Raw genomic sequence first — 22822 nt, forward strand, 5'->3', positions numbered from 1 at the left:
GTGGGGAATTTGCAATGTAAAGGTTTTAGTAATACATATATTCATTTTATATTGCTTATCGTTGCACTGGGTAGTCCCTATATCCGAACATACGCCCTTCAGACCCTCGAACCAGTTCCGCCAGTCAAGAAGATCATGGCTGATCTATTGGTGTTTCGAAATCCACATTCCATTCTGCCCCCGATAACCTTTGATTCCCTTGCCTGACAAGGATTTATTTACCTTTGCCTTAAGAACATTCAATGATCCCGCCTACACCGCTCACCGAGGCAGAGAGTTCCCAAGTCACACAACCCTCTCAGAGAAAATAATTCACCTCATAGAACATAGAACAGTGCAGCACAGAACAGGCCCTTCGGCCCTCGATGTTGTGCGGAGCTTTGTCCGAAACCAAGATCAAGCTATCCCACTCCCTGTCATTCTGGTGTGCTCCATGTGCCTATCCAATAACCGCTTGAAAGTTCCTAAAGTGTCCAACTCCACTATCACAGCAGGCAGTCCATTCCACACCCTAACCACACTCTGAGTAAAGAACCTAGCTTGGACATCCCTCCTATATCTCCCACCCCAAACCTTTTAGTTATGCTCCCTTGTAACAGCTACATCCACCCGAGGAAATAGTCTCTGAATGTCCACTCTATCTATCCCCCTCATCATCTTATAAGCCTCTATTAAGTCGCCTCTCATCCTCCTCCACTCCAATGAGAAAAGCCCTCGCTCCCTCAACCTTTCCTCATAAGACCTACCCTCCAAACCAGGCAGCATCCTGGCAAAAATCCTTTGCACCCTTTCCAATGCTTCCACATCCGTCCTATAGTGAGGTGACCAGAACTGCACACAATACTCCAAATGTGGTCTCACCAGGATCCTGTACAGTTGCAGCATAACCCCACGGTTCTTAAACTCAAGCCCCCTGTTAATAAACGCTAACACACTATAGGCCTTCTTCACGGCTGTATTCACTTGAGTGGCAATCTTCAGTGATCTGTGGACATGAACCCCAAGATCTCTCTGTTCCTCCACATTCCTCAGAACCCTGCCGTCGACCCTATAATCCGCATTCAAATTTGTCCTATAAAAATGAATCACCACGCACTTATCAGGGTTAAACTCCATCTGCCATTTTTCGGCCCATCCTATCAATGTCTCTTTGCAGCCTACAATAGCCCTCCACCTCATCCACTACTCCACCAACCTTGGTGTCATCAGCAAATTTACTGACCCACCCTTCAGCCAAGTCATTTATAAAAATCACAAATAGCAGAGGACCCAGCACTGATCCCTGTGGTACACCGCTGGTAACTGGTCTCCAGTCTGAAAACTTTCCATCCACCACCGCCCTCTGTCTTTTATGTGATAGCCAGTTACTTATCCAATTGGCCAAATTTCCCTCTATCCCACACCTCCTTACTTTCTTCATGAGCCAACCATGGGGAACCTTATCAACGCCTTACTGAAATCCATGTATACGACATCAACTGCTCTACCTTCATCTACACACTTAGTTACCTCCTCAAAGAATTCAATCAAATTTGTGAGGCAAGACCTATCCTTCACGAATCAGTGTTGACTATCCCGGATTAAGCTGCATCTTTCCAAATGGTCATTAATCCTATCCCTCAGGACCTTTTCCATTAACTTACCGATCACCGAAGTAAGACTAACTGGCCTATAATTACCAGGGTCATTCCTATTCCCTTTTTTGAACATATGAACAACATTCGCCACTCTCCAGTCCTCTGGCACTATTCCCGTGGACAGTGAGGACCCAAAGATCAAAGCCAAAGGCTCTGCAGTCTCATCCCTTGCCTCCCAAAGAATCCTAGGATATATCCCATCTGGCCCAGGGGACTTGTCGACCCTCAGGTTTTTCAAAATTGCTAATACATCTTCCCTCAGAACATCTACCTTCTCCAGCCTACCCGCCTGACTCACACTCTCATCCTCAAAAACATGGTCCCTCTCCTTGGTGAACACTGAAGAAAAGTATTCATTCAACACCTCTCCTATCTCTTCTGACTCCATGCACAAGTTCCCACTACTGTCCTTCACCGGCCCTAACCTCACCCTGGTCATTCTTTTATTTCTCACATGAGTAAATAGCCTTGGAGTTTTCCTTCATCCGACCCGCCAAGGACTTCTCATGCCCCCTCCTAGCTCTCCTAAGCCCTTTTTTGAGCTCATTCTTTGCTACCTTGTAACCCTCAAGCGACCCAACTGAACCCTGTTTTCTCATCCTTACATACGCTTCCTTTTTCCTTTTGACAAGACATTCAACCGCTTTTGTGAACCATGGTTCCCTGACACGGCCATTTCCTCCCTGCCTGACAGGGACATGCCTATCAAGGACACGCAGTATTTGTTCCTTGAACAAGCTCCACTTTTCATTTGTGCCTTTCCCTGACAGTTTCTGTTCCCATCTTATGCTCCCTAATTCTTGCCTAATCGCATCATAATTACCCCTCCCCCAATTATGAACCTTGCCCTGCCGTATGGCCCTATCCCTCTCCATTGCAATAGTGAAAGACACCAAATTGTGGTCACTATCTCCAAAGTGCTCTCCCACAAACAAATCTAACACTTGGCCCCAGTACCAAATCCAATGTGGCCCCCCCTCTTGTCGGCCTATCCACATATTGTGTCAGGGAACCCTCCTGCACACATTGTACAAACACTGCCCCATCTGAACTGTTCGACCTATAGAGGTTCCAATCAATATTTGGAAAGTTAAAGTCACCCATGACAACTACCCTGAGACCTCCACAAATATCCATAATCCGCTTTGCAATTTCTTCCTCCACATCTCTATTACTATTTGGGGGCCTATAGAAAACTCCTAACAACGTGACCGCTCCTTTCCTATTTCTAACTTCGGCCCATATTACCTCAGTAGGCAGATCCCCCTTGAACTGCCTTTCTGCAGCCGTTAAACTATCCTTGATTAACAATGCTACTCCTCCACCTCTTTTACCATCTTCCCTACTCTTACTGAAACATCTGTACACCGGAACTTCCAACAACCATTCCTGCCCCTGTTCTAACCATGTCTCCGTAATGGCCACAACATCGTAGTCCCAAGTACCAATCCACGCTCCAAGTTCACCTACCTTATTCTGGATGCTCCTTGCATTAAAGTAGACACACTTCAACCCACCTTCCTGTCTGCCGGTACACTCCTGAGACCTTGATACCCTCCTCAGTACCTCACTACTCTCAACACTTGGTTCTGGAACACAGCTCGTTTTACCATCCCCCTGTCAAATTAGCTTAAACCCTCCCCGAAGAGTCTTAGCAAATTTCCCTCCCAGGATATTGGTGCCCCTCTGGTTCAGGTGCAAACCGTCCTGTTTGTACAGGTCCCACCTTCCCCAGAATGTGCTCCAATTATCCACGTACCTGAAACCCTCCCTCCTACACCATCCCTGCAGCCACGTGTTTATCTGCACTCTCTCCCGGCTCCTCAACTTGCTAGCACGTGGCACCGGATGCAAACCAGAGATGACAACATGGTTTGTCCTGGCTCTCAGCTTCCACCCTAAATTCCTGTTTTAAATCTCCGTCCTTACTCTTACCTATGTCGTTGGTACCGATGTGTACCACGACTTGTGCCCGTTCCCCCTCCCCCTTAAGGATTCTGAAAACAGGGTCCGAGACGTCACGGACCCTGGCACCTGGGAGGCAACATACCATCCGTGAGTCTCTTTCGCTGCCACAGAGCCGTCTATCTGTCCCTCTATCGAGTCCCCAATAACTATTGCTCTCCAGCTCTCCCTCCTTCCCTTCTGAACCACAGGGACGGACTCAGTGCTGGAGATCCGTTCACCGTGGCTCACCCCTGGTAGGTCGTCCCCCTCAACAGTATCCAAAGCGGTATACTTGTTACTGAGGGGAACGACCACAGAGGATCCCTGCACTGACTGCTTCCTCCCAGCCCCTCTCACCATCACCCATCTATCGTCATTCTTCAGAGTAATTACATCCCTGAAGCTACTATCTATGACCACCTCTGCCTCCCGAATGATCCAAAGTTCATCCAGCTCGAGCTCCAGTTCCCTAACCCGGTTTCTGAGGAGCTGGAGGTGGGTGCACTTCCCACAGGTGAAATCAGCAGGGACACTGAAGGCGTCCCTCACCTCAAACATTCTGCAGGAGGAACATTGCACTGCCTTCCCTGCCATCCCCCTAGATAACTCATCTCTGCCCTAAGAAAGGGCGAGCCCTAATTTCAAAACAATGCCCCCTGGTCCCCACCCACAAGGGGAAAAATCCTTCCCATTTACACTTGACAAGACTGTTCAGGATACTTCAGTCAAGTCACCCCATCCATCAGGCATTGTGAAAGTTGTCTTGCTCAAGTCCTTGGAAAATACCGTTAGATATCCCTTTAAAACGAGACCCGCTTTCCTCGGATTTAGAATTGCATTTATCCATGTGTTTGCTGTATATTTTCACCCCTTGCGTCTGAGGGATGCTGTGGTGACAGCAAGGCGAACAAGGCCACAGGCTCCCTGGTGCCTGGTGCCAAAGTTGCGCATAATCAGCCACAAAGCGTGACAGCAGGTGTCAGGAGTCTCATTTACTTCCCTCCTCTCCGAGGTGCTGCAATCCACTTTGCCATCTGGATAAACAGGCCGCAACTATGGAAGTTGAATCTGAATGGCAGGCTGCCGTGGGAGTGCCATCCCACTGCCATCTGGCTGGCACGGCTGTACTGTCAACACTTGGCATGGTGGTGCACATTATCTGGAGTTAGCAGGGGGTTGGACAGTGACCTTTGACTGGATGAATGGCCACACACTGGTTTTAATCAGAGACGAGTGGCGGACGAGAGAGCGGGGGGGGGGGGGGGGGGGTTGGTAAAGGACTGCAATAGAAGGGTCGGCTTAAGGCCCTAGAGACTGCGGAATGGTGTTGGTGTGACTGATTACCACATAGAACATAGAACAATACAGCGCAGTACAGGCCCTTCGGCCCACGATGTTGCACCGACACAAAAGCCATCTAACCTACACTATACCATTATCATCCATATGTTTATCCAATAAACTTTTAAATGCCCTCAATGTTGGCGAGTTCACTACTGTAGCAGGTAGGGCATTCCACGGCCTCACTACTGTTTGCGTAAAGAACCTACCTCTGACCTCTGTCCTATATCTATTACCCCTCAGTTTAAGGCTATGTCCCCTCATGCTAGCCATTTCCATCCGCGGGAGAAGGCTCTCACTGTCCACCCTATCTAACCCTCTGATCATTTTGTATGCCTCTATTAAGTCTTCTCTTAATCTTCTTCTCTCTCACGAAAACAACCTCAAGTCCATCAGCCTTTCCTCATAAGATTTTCCCTCCATACCAGGCAACATCCTGGTAAATCTCCTCTGCACCCGTTCCAAAGCCTCCACGTCCTTCCTATAATGCGGTGACCAGAACTGTACGCAATACTCCAAATGCGGCCGTACCAGAGTTCTGTACAGCTGCAACGTGACCTCCTGACTCCGGAACTCAATCCCTCTACCAATAAAGGCCAACACTCCATAGGCCTTCTTCACCACCCTATCAACCTGGGTGGCAACTTTCAGGGATCTATGTACATGGACACCTAGATCCCTCTGCTCATCCACACTTTCAAGAACTTTTCCATTTGCCAAATATTCCACATTCCTGTTATTCCTTCCAAAGTGAATCACCTCACACTTCTCTACATTAAACTCCATTTGCCACCTCTCAGCCCAGCACTGCAGCTTATCTATATCCCTCTATAACCTGCTACTTCCTTCCACACTATCGACAACACCACCAACTTTAGTATCGTCTGCAAATTTACTCACCCACCCTTCTGAGCCTTCCTCTAGGTCATTGATAAAAATGACAAACAGCAACGGCCCCAGAACAGATCCTTGTGGTACTCCACTTGTGACTGTACTCCATTCTGAACATTTCCCATCAACCACCACCCTCTGTATTCTTTCAGCTAGCCAATTTCTGATCCACATCTCTAAATCACCCTCAATCCCCAGCCTCCGTACTTCCTGCAATAGCCTACCGTGGGGAACCTTATCAAACGCTTTGCTGAAATCCATATACACCACATCAACTGCTCTACCCTCGTCTACCTGTTCAGTCACCTTCTCAAAGAACTCGATAAGGTTTGTGAGGCATGACCTACCCTTCACAAAGCCATGCTGACTATCCCTGATCATATTATTCCTATCTAGATGATTATAAATCTTGTCTCTTATAATCCCCTCCAAGACTTTACCCACTACAGGCGTGAGGCTCACCGGTCTATAGTTGCCGGGGTTGTCTCTGCTCCCCTTTTTGAACAAAGGGACCACATTTGCTATCCTCCAGTCCTCTGGTACTATTCCTGTAGCCAATGATGACATAAAAATCAAAGCCAATGGTCCAGCAATCTCTTCCCTGGCCTCCCAGAGAATCCTAGGATAAATCCCATCAGGTCCCGGGGACTTATCTATTTTCAGCCTGTCCAGAATTGCCAACACCTCTTCCCTACGTACCTCAATGCCATCTAATCTATTTACCTGGAGCTCAGCATTCTCCTCCACAACATTATCTTTTTCCTGAGTGAATACTGACGAAAAATATTCATTTAATATCTCGCCTATCTCTTCAGACTCTACACACAACTTCCCATCCCTGTCCTTGACTGGTCCTACTCTTTCCCTAGTCATTCGCTTATTCCTGACATACCTATAGAAAGCTTTTGGGTTTTCCTTGATCCTTCCTGCCAAATACTTCTCATGTCCCCTCCTTGCTCGTCTTAGCTCTCTCTTTAGATCCTTCCTCGCTACCTTGTAACTATCCATCGCCCCAACTGAAACTTCACACCTCATCTTCACATAGGCCTCCTTCTTCCTCTTAACAAGAGATTCCACTTCTTTGGTAAACCACGGTTCCCTCGCTCGGCACCTTCCTCCCTGCCTGACCGGTACATACTTATCAAGAACACGCAGTAGCTGATCCTTGAACAAGCTCCACTTATCCAGTGTGTCCAACACTTGCAGCCTACTTCTCCACCTTATCCCCCCCCCAAGTCACGTCTAATGGCATCATAATTTCCCTTCCCCCAGCTATAACTCTTGCCCTGCGGTGTATACTTATCCCTTTCCATCCTTAACGTAAACGTCACCGAATTGTGGTCACTGTCCCCAAAGTGCTCACCTACCTCCAAATCCAACACCTGGCCTGGTTCATTTCCCAAAACCAAATCCAATGTATCCTCGCCTCTTGTTGGCCTGTCAACAAACTGTGTCAGGAAACCCTCCTGCACACACTGTACAAAAAACGACCCATCTAATGTACTCGAACTATATCTTTTCCAGTCAATATTTGGAAAGTTAAAGTCTCCCATAATAACTACCCTGTTACTTTCGCTCTTATCCAGGATCATCCTCGCCATCCTTTCCTCTACATCCCTAGAACTATTTGGAGGCCTATAGAAGACTCCCAACAGTGTGACCTCTCCTTTCATGTTTCTAACCTCAGCCCATACTACCTCGGAAGAAGAGTCCCCATCTAGCATCCTCTCCGCCACCGTAATACTGCTCTTGACTAGCAGCGCCACACCTCCCCCTCTTTTGCCTCCTTCTCTGAGCTTACTAAAACACCTAAACCCCGGAACCTGCAACATCCATTCCTGTCCCTGCTCTATCCATGTCTCCGAAATGGCCACAACATCGAAGTCCCAGGTACCAACCCATGCTGCCAGTTCCCCTACCTTATTTCGTATACTCCTGGCATTGAAGTAGACACACTTCAAACCACCTACCTGAACACTGGCCCCCTCCTGCGACGTCAAATCTGAGCTCCTGACCTCTATACTCTCATTCTCCATTACCCTAAAACTACAATCCAGGTTCCCATGCCCCTGCTGCATTAGTTTAAACCCCCCCAAAGAGCACTAACAAATCTCCCCCCCCCAGGATATTTGTGCCCCGCAGGTTCAGATGTAGACCATCCTGTCTGTAGAGGTCCCACCTTCCCCAGAAAGAGCCCCAGTTATCCAGAAATCTGAATCCCTCCCGCCTGCACCATCCCTGTAGCCACGTGTTTAATTGCTCTCTATCCCTATTCCTCATCTCACTATCACGTGGCACGGGCAACAACCCAGAGATAACAACAACATTCGGATAGATACACGGTGACATATGGCTTCTTTGGTGTCTGATGTGGAGAAAGGCAACATTCCGAAGGGCAAGTTATTTTTTAATAGAAACTTGGCAAAACCCATGGTTGTTGGGGTCTTGGTAACAATACTCCTGCTTTTTCTTCCCAGGGTGATTCAGGATTAGTACACTCTGGAAACTGTACCTTGTTAAAGCCACAGACATGGGGCGGGATTCTGTGATCCTGAGGCTAAGTGTTGATGCCGTCGGAAACGGCCTGAGGATCAGCAATTCTGGCCCCTGCAGGGGCCAGCAGGGCACTGGAGCGACCGGCATCAACTGGGGGCCACAGGATCCGCGCATCCGCAGTGGCAGTGGGGGAGGTGGGTGGGTGGGGGAGTGAACCCGATACTTGCGTGGTGGTGGGAAGGGTGGGGCGGGGGGGGGCGGGGGGGGGGGGGGGCGGGGGGAGGTCACACCAATACTTGAGGGGGAGGGGGAAGGGGGGGGCGGGGGGAGTTTATTTGCAGTGCACAGCGGGTTGCCCCGATCGCTGTAGCTGGCTCTGTCAGGTCCCACCCCATCAGAGACAGCGAACCATCCCCCCCACCTTCCCCCGATTCTCGGTGCTCAGAGAAAAAAACTTGACTCTGTACCTGGAGACATATACGCTGGTTTTCAGTCTGAACCTGACACTCTGCTTAAGAAGGGAACCTCGGGGTGGCACAGTGGTTAGCACTGCTGCCTCACATCTCCAGGGTCCCGGCCTTGGGTGACTGAGTGGATTTTGCACGCAATAATAATATCCTTTATTAGTGTCACAAGTAGGCTTACATTAACACTGCAATGAAGTTACTGTGAAACTCCCCTAGTCGCCACACTCCGGCGCCTGTTCGGGTACACAGAGGGAGAATTCAGAATGTCCAAATTACCTAACATCATGGCTGGGATTCTCCGTAATCCCGGCAAAGTGTTGACACCGGTGTCAAAATCGGCACGAGGGACGCTGGCGTCAACGGGCCTCCAGGCCCAGGCATTCACCCCTTCTGAGGGGGCTAGTCTGGCTGTGCCATTCGCTCGAAAGCTGGTACGACACAGCCGGCGCGGGTCCGCGTATGCGTGCCACGGCCGGCGCGGGTCCGCGTATGTGCGTGGGTTGTCGTCTCCACGCCGGCCTCTGTGCAATCTGCCGGAGCCAGGAAGGGGCCCGGCGTGGAGGAACATAGGCCCCACCTGGAATTAGCCCTCCCGCCGATCGGTAAGCCCCGATCGCGGGCCTGGCCACAATGGAGGCCCCCCCCCCCGGAGTCGGATGCCCCCGCCTTCCCGCAGCCAGAACTCCGAGGTCCCGCCGGGTAGGACCATACGTAACTCACGCCGGCGGGACTCAGCGGAACTCGGTGGGCACTCAGCCCGTCGAGCGTGGAGAATCGCCGGGGGGGGGGGACACTTTCAACGGCCCCCGATCGGTGCAGCGATGACTGCGCGGGCACGTTTGGCACCGATTCTCCTGTAGCCGGAGAATCGGCTTCAGAACGGCGTAGCGCAATTCTCATGACCCCCCCCCCCCCGACGATCCTCCGACCCGGCGCGGGATCGGAGAATCCTGGCCCACATCTTTCGGAACTTGTGGGAGGAAACCGGTGCACCCGGAGGAAACCCACGCAAACACGGGGAGAAGGTGCAGACTCCGCATAGGCAGTGACCCAAGTCGGGAATCGATCCTAGGACCCTGGAGCTGTGAAGCAACTGTGCTAACCACTGTGCTAATATGCCACCATTCTCCCCGTATCTGTGTGGGTTTCCACCGGATGTTCCGGTTTCCTCCCTCAGTCCAAGGATGCACATGTTAGGCGGATTGGCCATGCTACATTGTCCCTAAGTGTCCAAAGGCTGGGTGGGATTACGAGGAAAGGGCGGGGGATTGGGCCTGGTTAGGGTGCTGTTCCGGAGGGTCGGGTCGGACGGCTTTCTTCTGCACATCAGGAATTCTATAAAAAGGCACACGAGAGAGAAAGGAGTTGACAAATACATTGGGTTTAAAGGAGTAGGGTTGGAGATGGCTCATATGGAGCCTAAACGTCAGCAGGTAGGTTGAACAGCCTGGTTAAGTGCTGCAACGTGTTAAGAAACCATTGTGTCATTGAATGTCTGTCAAAAATCTTTACTTGATTGAAGACTGCGTCCTTTTATGTTTTCTTCTTTATAAATTTAAAGTACCCAATTTAGTTTTTTTCCAATTAAGGGGCAATTTAGCGTGGCCAATCCACCTACCCTGCACAGCTTTTTGCATTGTGGGGGTGAGACCCACGCAGACACTGTGTGGTAGTCTGTGTTAGGAGGATTACGGTACCTGGTAATGCTAGAATACCATTGGTGGAGAATGTACTTGTTCCCATTGGTTAAGCCTGTATGTTAGCTCCGCCCTGTTAGGCGGCGTATAAGAGCCCGTGCCACCCCAGCAGCTTTCTTCTGTACCTGCGCTGCTGTGGGAAACATCTAGCGTATTAAAGCCTTCAATTGACTCCAATCTCGTTTCTGGGGTTACTGATCGTGCATTAATTTAATACGCTGGTTTTTAAAGAATGGAGCTCCGAATCAAGCTCGGAGTGTCTGCAACTCAGCCCCCACGCGGCAAACTCAGCGGCAACCTTCAAGCACTGGCTGGCGTGTTTCAACGGATATCTCAGAACGGCCGAAAACTCACCCACGGGAGAACAGAAACTACAAGTTCTGCACCCGAGGGTGAGCCCAGAAATCTCCACCCTCATCGAGGACGCGCACGATTTCGATGCAGCAATGGAGCTGCTGAAAGGACATTATATTCGCCTTGTAAACCAGGTCTACGCCCGACATCTATTAACGATGTGGCGACAAATCCCTGGGGAATCACTGGAAGAATTCTACCGTGCGCTCCTGGTGTTGGGGAGAAATTGCAGCTGCCCGCAAGTTTTGGCGAGCGACCACACAGAACCTTTGATCCGGGTCGCTTTTGTTGCAGGTATGCTGTCCTCCCAAATCCGCCAGCGATTGTTGGAGAAAGAGACACTAGGCCTCAAGGAGGCACAGGCCCTTGCCGGCTCTCTGGATGTGGCCTCCCGAAACGCCCGCGCTTACGTCCCCAACTGCGCGGCAGCCCCCTGGGCAGCGTGGAACCCCCCCGCGGCTGATCCCGAGGCATCTCCCATCCCCCCACAAGCTTGTGCTGCGAGACAGCCTGGCAACCCCGGGAGGCCCCACTGCTATTTTTGCGGGCAAGCCAAGCGCCCCCGACAGCGCTGTCCGGCCCGTTCATCCACCTGCAAGGGATGTGGTTAAAAAGGGCTGCTTCGTGGCGGTATGCCAGGCCCAGGCGGTCGCTGCGGTCTCCGGAGGCGAATACGGACCGCCACCACAACCCTCTCTACTGTCCCCGTGCGGCCAGCGGGCGCCGCCATCTTCCTCCTCCAGGGCACGTGCGGCCTCCGGGCACCGCCATCTTGTCCCGCGGACGCCACGTGCGATGGATGGGCGCCGCCATTTTGTGCTCCCCCAGCCATGTGCGACCAATTCACGCCGCCATCTTGGATGGGCTCCCAGGACGCCTTTCGGCCGACCACATACCGCCCGAAGAAAACATTCAACTGCTGCCACGAATAGCCTCGGTGACCCTGGACCAGTCTCGGCCCCGAACACTCAACTGTCACGATGACGGTGCTTATCAATGGGCGTGAAACGTCCTGCCTAATCGACTCTGGGAGCACGGAGAGCTTCATACACCCCGACACGATAAGACGCTGTTCTCTCCCTGTCCACCCCGTTAATCAAAAAATCTCCCTGGCCTCCGGATCTCGCTCAGTAGAGATCAAGGGGTTTTGTGTAGCTAACGTCACGGTCCAGGGAAGGGAGTTCAAAAACTACCCACTCTACGTCCTTCCCCACCTCTGCGCGGCCACACTCCTAGGGTTGGACTTTCAGTGCAACCTCCAAAGTCTAACTTTCAAATTCGGCGGCCCTATACCCCCCTCACTGTCTGCAGCCTCGCGACCCTCAAGGTCGATCCGCCTTCCCTGTTTGCGAACCTCACCCCGGATTGCAAACCAGTCCTCACCAGGAGCAGACGGTACAGTGCCCAGGACCGGATCTTTATTAGGTCAGAGGTCCAACGGTTACTGAGGGAAGGTGTCATTGAGGCTGGCAACAGCCCCTGGAGAGCTCAAGTAGTGGTTGTAAAGACCGGGGAGAAGCATAGGATGGTCATCGACTACAGTCAGACCATCAACAGGTTTACGCAGCTTGACGCGTACCCTCTCCCCCGCATATCCGACCTGGTCAACAGGATCACGCAATACAAGGTCTTTTCCACGGTGGATCTTAAGCCCGCCTACCACCAGCTCCCCATCCGCACTAGTGACCGCAAATACACTGCCTTCGAAGCAGATGGGCGGCTCTACCACTTCTTAAGGGTTCCCTTCGGTGTCACTAATGAAATGAAATGAAAATCGCTTATTGTCACAAGTAGGCTTCAAAAAATGAAGTTACTGTGAAAAGGGGGTCTTGGTCTTCCAACGAGAGACGGAACGAATAGTTGACCGGTACGGTTTACGGGCCACATTCCCGTACCTTGATAATGTCACCACCTGCGGCCACGACCAGCAGGACCACAACACCAACCTCCGAAAATTCCTCCAGACCGCAAAAATCCTTGTAAATAGTTGTAAATAGTTAAGATATAATGAGGCAAAACGCTGTACGGAGGCATTAAGGTAGCTTCATAACTGTAGCTTCTCCCACTTTTACCACGTTGTAATACGAAGCCACCACCCCTGCCAGACTCTTTTTTAACAGGGGGTGAATGTGGTAGTCTGTGTTAGGAGGATCACGGTACCTGGTAATGCCGGAATACCATTGGTGGAGAATGTACTTGTTCCCATTGATTAAGCTTGTACGTTAGCTCCGCCCTGCAAGGCGGGGTATAAGAGCCCGTGCCGCCCCAGCAGCTTTCTTCTGTACCTGCGCTGCTGGAGGAAACATCTAGCGTATTAAAGCCTTCAATTGTCTCCAATCTTGTTTCTGGGGTTATTGATCGTGCATCACACGGGAAGAATGTGCAAACTCCACATGGACAGCGATCTGGGGCCGAGATCGAACCCAAGTCCTTGGCACTGTGAGGCAGCAGTGCTAACCACTATGCCACCGAGCCACCTTGCATCCTTTTCTGTTGCGACTTGTCAAGATGCTGCACATGCCATAAAAGCAAATGCAGCCTGGCATTCGAGCTGGACAAGTGATAAGAACAAGGGTATTAGAATGAGAATAAAGAGCTTGGGTTGATCTGATAATTATTTTTTTAAAGGTTCAATTTGTTTGAGTCGCCAGGAGATGGCAGCAGAAACCTTTTCATTGAATCACTCTGACAAACCAGCCAGAGACTGCAGGAAAGTTATTGCATTCATTTCATACAGTGCCAAGTCTACTAAAATGATCTATCTGCAGATGCCAGAGGGTTTTAATTCTAACTTTCTTCATTCTTATTTTCATCTCTGCAATGTTTGCCCCACTCCGCCCCTGTCTCTCGAGACGTGTTTGGTTGCTGTAGACCTGATTATTTCAACGGTCTCCTGTCTAGACTCTCACCTTGCACCCTTTGTAAACTTGAGGACATCAAAAACTCTGCTGCCGTTGTCGTAAATTACACCGAGTCCTGTCCACCCATCACGTCCATGCTCGCTGATCTAGCCGTTGCTCCTGATCTGGCAGTACCTCGATTGTTAAATTGCCTCACCCCTCCCTATCTCGGTAACCTCTCCGGCCCATTAACCCTGACGGAGCGAAGCACCGCCAGATGTACCCTCTTCACAAAGTGGTGTTAAGAACATAAGAACTAGGAGCAGGAGTAGGTCATCTGGCCCCTCGAGCCTGCTCCGCCATTCAATGAGATCATGGCTGATCTTTTCTGGACTCAGCTGCACTTTCCGGCCCGAACACCATAACCCTTAATCCCTTTTGTTCTTCAAAAAACTATCTACCTTTACCTTGAAAACATTTGAAGGAGCCTCAACTGTTTCACTGGGCAAGGAATTCCATAGATTCACAACCCTTTGGGTGAAGAAGTTCCTCCTAAACTCAGTCCTAAATCTACTTCCCCTTATTTTGAGGCTATGCCTCCTAGTTCTGCTTAAACCCCCAAGTCTGCTCCCGCAGGTGGGTGTAGAAGATCCCTTACACCATTGCGCAGAAGAGCAGGTGAGTTCGCCCTGGTGTCTTGACCAATATTTAATCCCGCAATCAACATCACAAAAACTGAACCTTTGTTTGTTGTACACATCAGCTGAAGCTGGATGGGAGGTAAGAATAGGTTACCCAGTAGGATGGAGGAGGCTCTTGCGGAATGCTAGCATTGACCAGTGGAGCTGAATGGTCAGCCGCAATTCAATGCCATTGGCCGGAATTCTCCAGCCATTTGCTGGTGGCAGGAGTCTCAGGTGCTGCCGACATTGCCACCTCGCCCGCAGGAATTCCGGCGGCTTGGGGTGACTTCAATGAGAATTCCCGTTGACAATGGTGGGAGCAGAGAATCCTGCTGCAAGCGAAGGTGGGTCGTCTCCCAGGTGGCTGGCAGGCTGGAGGATCTCGCCCATTATCATGTTCCTCCCCGCAGATTCTTGCTGTGCACAAATTGGCTGCAGTGTTTCCCGGATCACAAACAGTAACTGTTGTGTTCTGTGTTGAAGCCATGGTAAAGAGGCACACAGAACAGCTAGTTCTTTGACTAGTGATGATAGTTTACTGACAAAATGAACACGTGGAAAGATACCTAACAAACTATAATTGAATTTCCCTGGAACTACTTCTAATGCGACTGTCCTCTAGTACAACTTACTACCAACTGCCGTTCTCTGGAGTCACCTGGTGGATCTTTGTCCCCACCTGCTGGTTGGAGGTTGTAAATCTAACTATTTGCATTACTATGCATGTGCATATCACCCCAGTAACTACAGGTTAAATGTATTGTGAAACAGTGAAAGCTGCTGGCGAGCTGTTACACCTTCCTTTCTTTCAATTACTGCATCGCTTCTCGGTCTTTTGGCCAAGATCAAGCGAAGGATCAAGCCTGAGATCAGATATAATGCTTTCACTTGTCGGTTTGACTGTAGGGACCATGAATTGGACTCAATTTCATTTGGAATTGGCTTATGGAGCGGGCAAGGAGATGGATTGAGGGCTTGCCCTGTCCACTCTGTACATTGGCTGAGCAACTCTGAGAAAGGAACGAGAATTTAAAAAAGCTGACAGACGTTTCGCCGAGTTCATACTGACCCTGGCAGAGAGCGGACATTGTAATGCCACCTGCCTCAGTCCCCGACCGACACGTAATCCAGTGCACCAAGTTACCTATCCCTGGAAACTTCTTAATTACACCACATATTGTACAACATATCAATAATTGCTGCTGGAAATTTGCTGCTCCAACAATTTCTGTACTATATTTGTCATATCATTTGAATAAATGTTTCAAAGATTTATGAACCTGCTCTCTCAGGGGGAACTATTAAAACAGCCGTGTGCTTGGTAGCTTACGGTGCTGTTGATAGATGGTTGCAGTAGCCTGTACTGCAGTCTCCCGCAGAGGAGTGGGAGCTGAGATGTGACTAATAACCCTGGGTAGGTGGTGTGAGTGCAAACAGGCAAGCTAGGCAGCCACGTGGCTCCAAACAGTCTGTCTGACTTTGACCATGTGCCCACCTGCAAAGGCTTTAAATGGACAAAACTCAAGAAACTGGTTTTCCCCACAGAATGCAGGGATTATGTGAGAGACACAAAAATAGTCCATATTTACGTAGTGCCTTCAATATAATAAAAAGGCAACACGCATCAGGAGCGCTGCAAAAATAAACTGGGCACAAGGCCACATTGGACAGAGGAGGTGGTGGCGTAGTGGTATTGTCACTGGAATAGTAATCCAGAGACCCAGGGGAATGATCCTGGGTTCATTGTACAGTCACGGGTTCGAATCCCACCACGGCAGGTGGTGGAATTTAAACTCAATAAAATATCTGGAATTAAAAGTCTAATGATGACCATGAAACCATTGCCGATTGTCGTAAAAAACCATCTGGTTCATTACTGTCCAATAGGGAAGGAAATCTGCCATCCTGGTCGGTCTGGCCTACATGCGACTCCAGACCCACAGCAATGTGGTTGACTCTTAAATGCCGTCTGAAAGGCCTAGCAAGCCACTCAGTTGTATTCAACCGCTACAAAAACACGAATAAGAAATGACACCAGACGGACCACCCGGCATCGAACCAGGCACCGGAAACAACAACGGCAAATCCAGCCCTGTCGACCCTGCAAAGTCCCCCTTACTAACATCTGGGGGCTTGTGCCAAAGTTGGGAGGGCTATCTCAAAGACTAGTTAAACAACAGCCTGAGATAGTCATACTCACAGAATCATACCTTACAAACAATGTCCCAGACAGCACGATTACCATTCCTGGATATGCCCTGGCTATGTCCTGTCTCACCGGCAGGACAGACCCAGCGGAGGTGGCGGCAGAATGGTATACAGTCGGGAGAGAGTTTCCCTGGGAGTCCTCAACACCGAATCTGGACCCCGTGAAGTCTCGTGGTTTCAGGTTAAACATGGGCAAGGATACCTCCTGCTGATTACCACGCACCATCAGCTGAAGAATCAGTACTCCTCCATGTTGAATACCACTTGGAGGAAGCCCTGAGGGTGGCAAGGGTGCAGAATATGCTCTGGGTGGGGGGCTTCAATGACCATCACCAAGAGTGGCTCGGTAGTACCACTACAGAGCGAGCTGGCTGGGTCCTAAAGGACATAGCTGCTAGACTGGGACTGCAGCAGGTGGTGAGGGAGCCAACAAGAGAGAAAAACATACTTGACCTCATCCTCACCAATCTGCCTGCTGCAGATGCATCTGTCCATGACAGTATCGGTAGGAGTGACCACCGAACCGTCCTTGTGGAGTCCCCTCCTCACATTGAGGATACCCTCCATCGTGTTGTGTGGCACTACCACCGTGCTAAATGACTTCAAACGGATCTAGCAGCTCAAGACTGGGCATCCAGGAGGCGCTGTGGGCCATCAGCAGCAGCACAATTGTGCTCAACCACAATCTGCAGCAGGCAGATTGGTGAGGGTGAGGCCAAGTATGTTTTCCCTCTTGCTGGTTACACTGGCATCTACCCGGCAATGTGGAAAATTGCCCAGGTGTGTTCTGTACACAAGAAACAGGACAAATCCAACCCAGCCAATTTGGGTTTTGCCAGGGTCACTCAGCTCCTGACCGCACGATAGCCTTGGTTCAAACATGGACAAAAGAGCTGAATGCCAGAGGTGAGGTGAGAGTGACTGCCCTCGACATCAAGGCAGCATTTGACCGAGAATGGCATCAAGGACCCCTAGCAAAACTGGAGTCAATGGGAATCAGGGCGAAATCTCTCCGTTGGTTGGAGTCATACCTGGCATAAAGGAAGATGGTTGTGTTGGTTGGAGGTCAATCATCTCAGCTCCAGGACATCACTGCAGGTGTTCCTCAGAGTAGTGTCCTCGGCTCAACCACCTTCAGCTGCTTCATCAATGTCCTCCCTTCCGTCATAAGGTCAGATGTGGGGATGTTTGCTAATGGTAGCATAGTGGTTATTACAATTGCTTCACAGCTCCAGGGTCCCAGGTTCAATTCCCAGCTTGGGTCACTGTCTGTGCGGAGTCTGCACCTTCTCCCTGTGTGTGTGTGGGTTTCCTCCGGGTGCTCCGGTTTCCTCCCACAGTCCAAAGATGTGCAGGTTAGGTGGATTGGCCATGCTAAATTGCCTTTAGGGTCCAAAATTGCCCTTAGTGTTGGGTGGGGTTACTGGGTTATGGGGATAGGGTGGAGGTGTGGGCTTGGGTAGGGTGCTCTTTACAAGGGCCGGTGCAGACTCGATGGGCGAAATGGCCTCCTTCTGCACTGTAAATTCTATGATTCTATGACTGCACAAAGTTCAGCACCATTCGCGACTCCTCAGATAATGAAGCAGAACATGTCCAAATGCAGCAAGACCTGGACAATATCCAGGCTAGGGATGACAAGTGGCAAGTTACATTCGCGCCACAGAAGTGCCAGGTAATGACCATCGCCTACAAGAGAGGATCTAACCATCTAACCCAGCACCACAACTACCCCACCGCCTGGAACAGCAATGAGAACATCCAGGGCATTTTCTCCCGAATCGGGTTGGTGGAGTCGGGATCTTTCCCGATTCTACGCTCCTAACTTGAGAGTGAGAATTTGGCCCTGATACCCCAATTATTTTGTAACGAAAGCTAAAACACCACGCACTTCCTAATTGCTTGCTCTACCTGCATGATAACTTTCCGTAATCCATTTACAAGCCAAGTGTGTCATTATCCCCCTTTTATTTTGACACAGCACCTTGTGGCGATGATTCTCCTTGGTTATTTATTATCATTAATTACGATCAGAAACTTCCCGCTTGAAAGTCATTTTGATGAAGAACATTTTCTTTTTAACTATTAATAAGGCTTCTTCTACTTCCTCTCGGCTGAATAGCAATTAACAAGCCTGTCACTCCTCTCCGCAGAGACTATGTGAAAGTGCCGTGAGGTGACATTGTTCTGCTGTGAATTATTTTGATTTTAAGCAGAATTATTCATGAGCTTTGAGACTTTCACAGAATCAATATTCAGGATCCCATGCAAGTATATTTTGTTCCATTAAAAGGGTTTATTCTTTGCCCATCTCCCCTTGACTCATGTTGAAGATTGGGCCTACAGACACTACGAGGATCGTGCAGCAGTGGCCGTTTTAGAGAGTGAATGGTTCAGTCTTATACCGATTTGTACGTTTACCAATTAACTTAGTGAAGGGGCAGTAACAGCAACATTATGAGGAAAACAAAATCAAAAATATGATGTGATGGAGAAAGAGTTAAAAGGTGCCCCTAATGCCGATTGATATGTTTGAAACAAAAAATCAAAACTGGGATAGGAATTCAAATTTAGGGCGGCACGATGGCACAGTGGTTAGCACTGCTGCCTCATGACACCGAGGGCCCAGGCTTGATCCCAGCCCCAGGTCACAGTCCGTGTGGAGTTAGCACATTCTCCCCGTGTTTGTGTGGGTCTCACCCCCACAACCCAAAGATGTGCAGGGTAGGTGGATTGGCCACGCTAAATTGCCCCTAAATTGGAAAAATAATGAATTGGGCACCCTAAATTTATAGAGAAAGAAAAAGAAAGGAATTTAATTTGAAATTTAGGAGCAGAGGGAGAGAGGGAGAGAAGGGAGAAGGTGGAGGGCTAGAGGGGGAGGAGGGAGAGGAAGAGGGAAGGGTTACAAAGGGAGGGAGGAAAGAGCAGGGAAGGGAGAGTAGATGAAGAGTGGGGAGGGGTAGAGTGGAAAGAGCAAGGGGAGTGGGGATTGGGGAGGGGGAGAGTGAGAGCGTAGTGGAGAGAGGGGCGGGGAGAGTGGAAAGAATGGGGGTAACGGAGAATGGTGAGGGTGGAGTGGAGAGTGAAAGGGGAGAGAGATAGGGGAAGGGAGAGTGGAAAGAGCCAGGGGTGTGGGAGAAGGGAGGGGGAGAACACGTTTTTGGTTAATTTCTTCTGTCACTAGTTGATGCCCGTTGCATCATCAACCCACTGCCTTGGGCTGGGATGAACTAACTCAGGAAAAACCAAGAACTGCACCTGGAATCTCTCAGCTCCATTTGGTTAAGCAGATGCTGTTTTTGCTGAGTTAACCACTGCCGGAGTTCAAACCGCAATTATAGTGATGCTTCAAAACCTCGTCTTGGTTCTCTTTCACTCACGTGCACAATGTGGAAGTCTAGATGTCCATAGTGGGGTACCAGTCTCACGGCTGTAGCACGTTATCAGTGCATTCCCATCCAGTATGAAGCCTGGGTCACAGCTGAACTGTATGGTGGACCCCACCAGCAGCTTGGTATCTGATATGGAGCGACTGGCGTGTTTGACTTCTCCAGGGTCTGTACAGTACATAACTAGAGAGACAGAGAGAAAGAGGGAGAGCTTACACCTTCAGTCCAACTATCAGGGGGCTACATCACAGGCAAAAGGTCAATCTGCGATGTTTCATGCCAAATATAACCCACTGTACTGCACAGCGACCAGTCTCATTCAAAACCCTGAAATGAAGAGAAGTTAGAGACATCTTCAGTCAAATGAGGAATAATGCATGTTTCATAATAATTTGTAGCATGTGACTCTACTGGAACATAACAATGGAAAAAGAGCATTTAATGAATTAAACTTTTGCAACTTCCGCAGAATTGCACATTGTACTGTATTTATAGCCCCCCCCCCCCCGCTCCTCCTGGAGTGGTCTTATTTCATGATGGGGAGAATCTGTACATCTGGGCCAGAGACTGCAGCTTTGAGTCCCATCCCAGAACGTCAGGTGCGTTTATAAAGTGGCCGAACAGGTTGATTATCAGCCTGTCACTCCTTCCAATAGGCCCGTGGCAATGGGTAAGGGCGGGAGAGTTTTTCCTGGTCAGCCGGAACCGTGCGGTAGCTGCAGCGCAACAATCTCCTCACCTCAAAAGACTCCACGCGTGCCACCTCTTTCCATGGGTTGTGCTCCATGGCAAACACACTCTTTGATTCGATGGGCAGCTCGAGAGTGGGCCAAACCCCCAGCTGTTTACTCGACTTTCTGTGGGCTGGCTCGCGACAATCGCTGCTTGATTTCCAATCATAATCAGACTAGGCCCATTTTCACATCCTACAAAATACCCTAGTGCCAGGTCATCTGGACAACTTTCCTTTATCTATCCATGCACCCTGAGATAGGACTTGCTGTTGGCATCTTCATTTAAAAGAAAATTAATTTAGAGTACCCAATTGTGTTTTTTTTCCAATTGAGGGGCAATTTAGCGTGGCCAATCCACCTAACCTGCACATCGTCTGGGTTGTAGGGGTGAGACCCACGCAGACACGGGGAGAATGTGCAAACTCCACACGGACAGTGACCCAGAGCTGGGATCGAACCCAGGTTCTCGGCGCCGTGAGGCAGCAGTGCTAACCGCCATGCCGCCACCATTGGCATCATTATTAACTGGGACAAAGCTAGCAGCACATTCCGTCCTCTCACTGTCAATCCACTTTTACCTGTTATATTTGTGGCGGGAGTAAACAAGCAGAGGGGGCGAGGTGGCTTCTAAAGATCCGTACTTATTACCTGATGTAAGCGTCATTTGAGGATGAGCTGGCCGGGCAAGACTTTAGAGTCACGCAGTGCTGCTGAGGGTCTAATCTTCCTGCTTGCTGCCTCTGTCTTTGCTCCAATATTTTGGCTGTCCCCAAGGGAACCAGTGATGAATGTAGCCACATAGTGTGTGTCATGTCTCTTTCACCCACTGGTATTTTGTATGGACGTGAATCAATCCTCACAGGTGACAGGGAAATGAACTCATACACAGCCGTGAGGAGTCATTGCTCGAAAGGCACTTACAGAAAGGGTAATTTATATGTTTAATGTTTCGCATTCAGAGTGCGTGTTTATTGATTTTTATTGTTCTTATTAAGGTTGGTGATTGAAATACCGCAGAATGCAATCACTTTTCTGTCCCACATTCAGTGATAGATCTGCTCTGAGGAAGGCAGCAACTTGCATTTTTATTCACGCTCTGCACATGAAAGAGGACATCTCAGAATGCGATCTTAAAGTTAACTTTTATTAGTCTGAACCCAGGTCCCTGTACCAAATTTTTATTTATAGTTTGTATTCAGGATTTACCTTTTCTTTTTTTTAAATATATTTAGGGTGCCTTCTTCAATTTTTACCAATTAAGGGGCAATTTAGTGCGGCCAATCCGCCTACCTTGCACATCTTTGGGTTGTGGGGGTGAAACCCGTGCAAATGCGGGGATAACGTGCAAACTCCGCACAGTCAGTGACCTGGGGCCGGGTTCGAACCCAGGTCCTTGGCGCCGTGAGGCAGCAGTGCTAAGCACTGCACCACCGTGCTGCCCCAGGAGTGACATTTTCGATGAACCTCTATAAGATTACTTTTCAAATACCTCTTTTACAGTTGAAGAGCTCAACGCCCTTCCCTCGCTCAGGCTCCTGATGTTAACCATGAGTCTTCTGGACTTCCCTGCATTGCTGGACCCCCCCCGCCCCCCAACCCCCTGCCCCCCATCCCACCCCTGCCAGAATTAAAGGGGTGTGGGCGTCGCTGGTTAGGCCACCATTTATTGCCCATCCTAGTTGCCCTTCAGAAGGTGGCAGTGAGCTGCCTTCTTGATCCACTGCAGTCCTTAAGGTGTAGGTACACCCACTGTGCTGTTAAGGAGGGAGTTCCAGGATGTTACCCCAGCGACAGTGAAGGAATGGAGATATATTTCCAAGTCAGGGTGGTGAGTGACTTGGAGGGGAACCTCCAGGTGGTGGGGTTCCCAGGTATCTGCTGCTCTTGTCCTTCTAGATGGTAGTGGTCATGGGTTTAGAAGGTGTTCTTGAAGGAACCTTAGTGAGTTACTACATGTGTATCTTGTAGATGGTACACACAGCCGCTGTTTGTTGGCGGTGGAGGGTTTGAATGTTTGTGGAAGGGGGAGCAATCAAGTGAGCTGCTTTGTCCTGGATGGTGTTGAGCTTCTTGAGTGTTTTTTGAGCTGCACTAATCCAGGCAAGTGGAGAGTATTCCATTGCACTCCTGACTTG

General features: G+C 49.8%; 1 protein-coding gene across 1 annotated transcript in view; it reads right to left on the reverse strand.

The window, feature by feature from the left end:
- Positions 1-22822, reverse strand: part of LOC140391644 (seizure 6-like protein) — a 522156-nt gene that overhangs the window by 30988 nt on the left and 468346 nt on the right. Inside the window, exon 12 of the mRNA XM_072476384.1 lies at positions 19945-20136. Coding sequence (XP_072332485.1) covers positions 19945-20136 — 192 coding nt within the window. The remainder of the gene's footprint in view (positions 1-19944; positions 20137-22822) is intronic.

The sequence above is a fragment of the Scyliorhinus torazame genome, chromosome 1 (assembly GCF_047496885.1).
Source record: "Scyliorhinus torazame isolate Kashiwa2021f chromosome 1, sScyTor2.1, whole genome shotgun sequence".
Taxonomy (NCBI): Eukaryota; Metazoa; Chordata; class Chondrichthyes; order Carcharhiniformes; family Scyliorhinidae; genus Scyliorhinus; species Scyliorhinus torazame.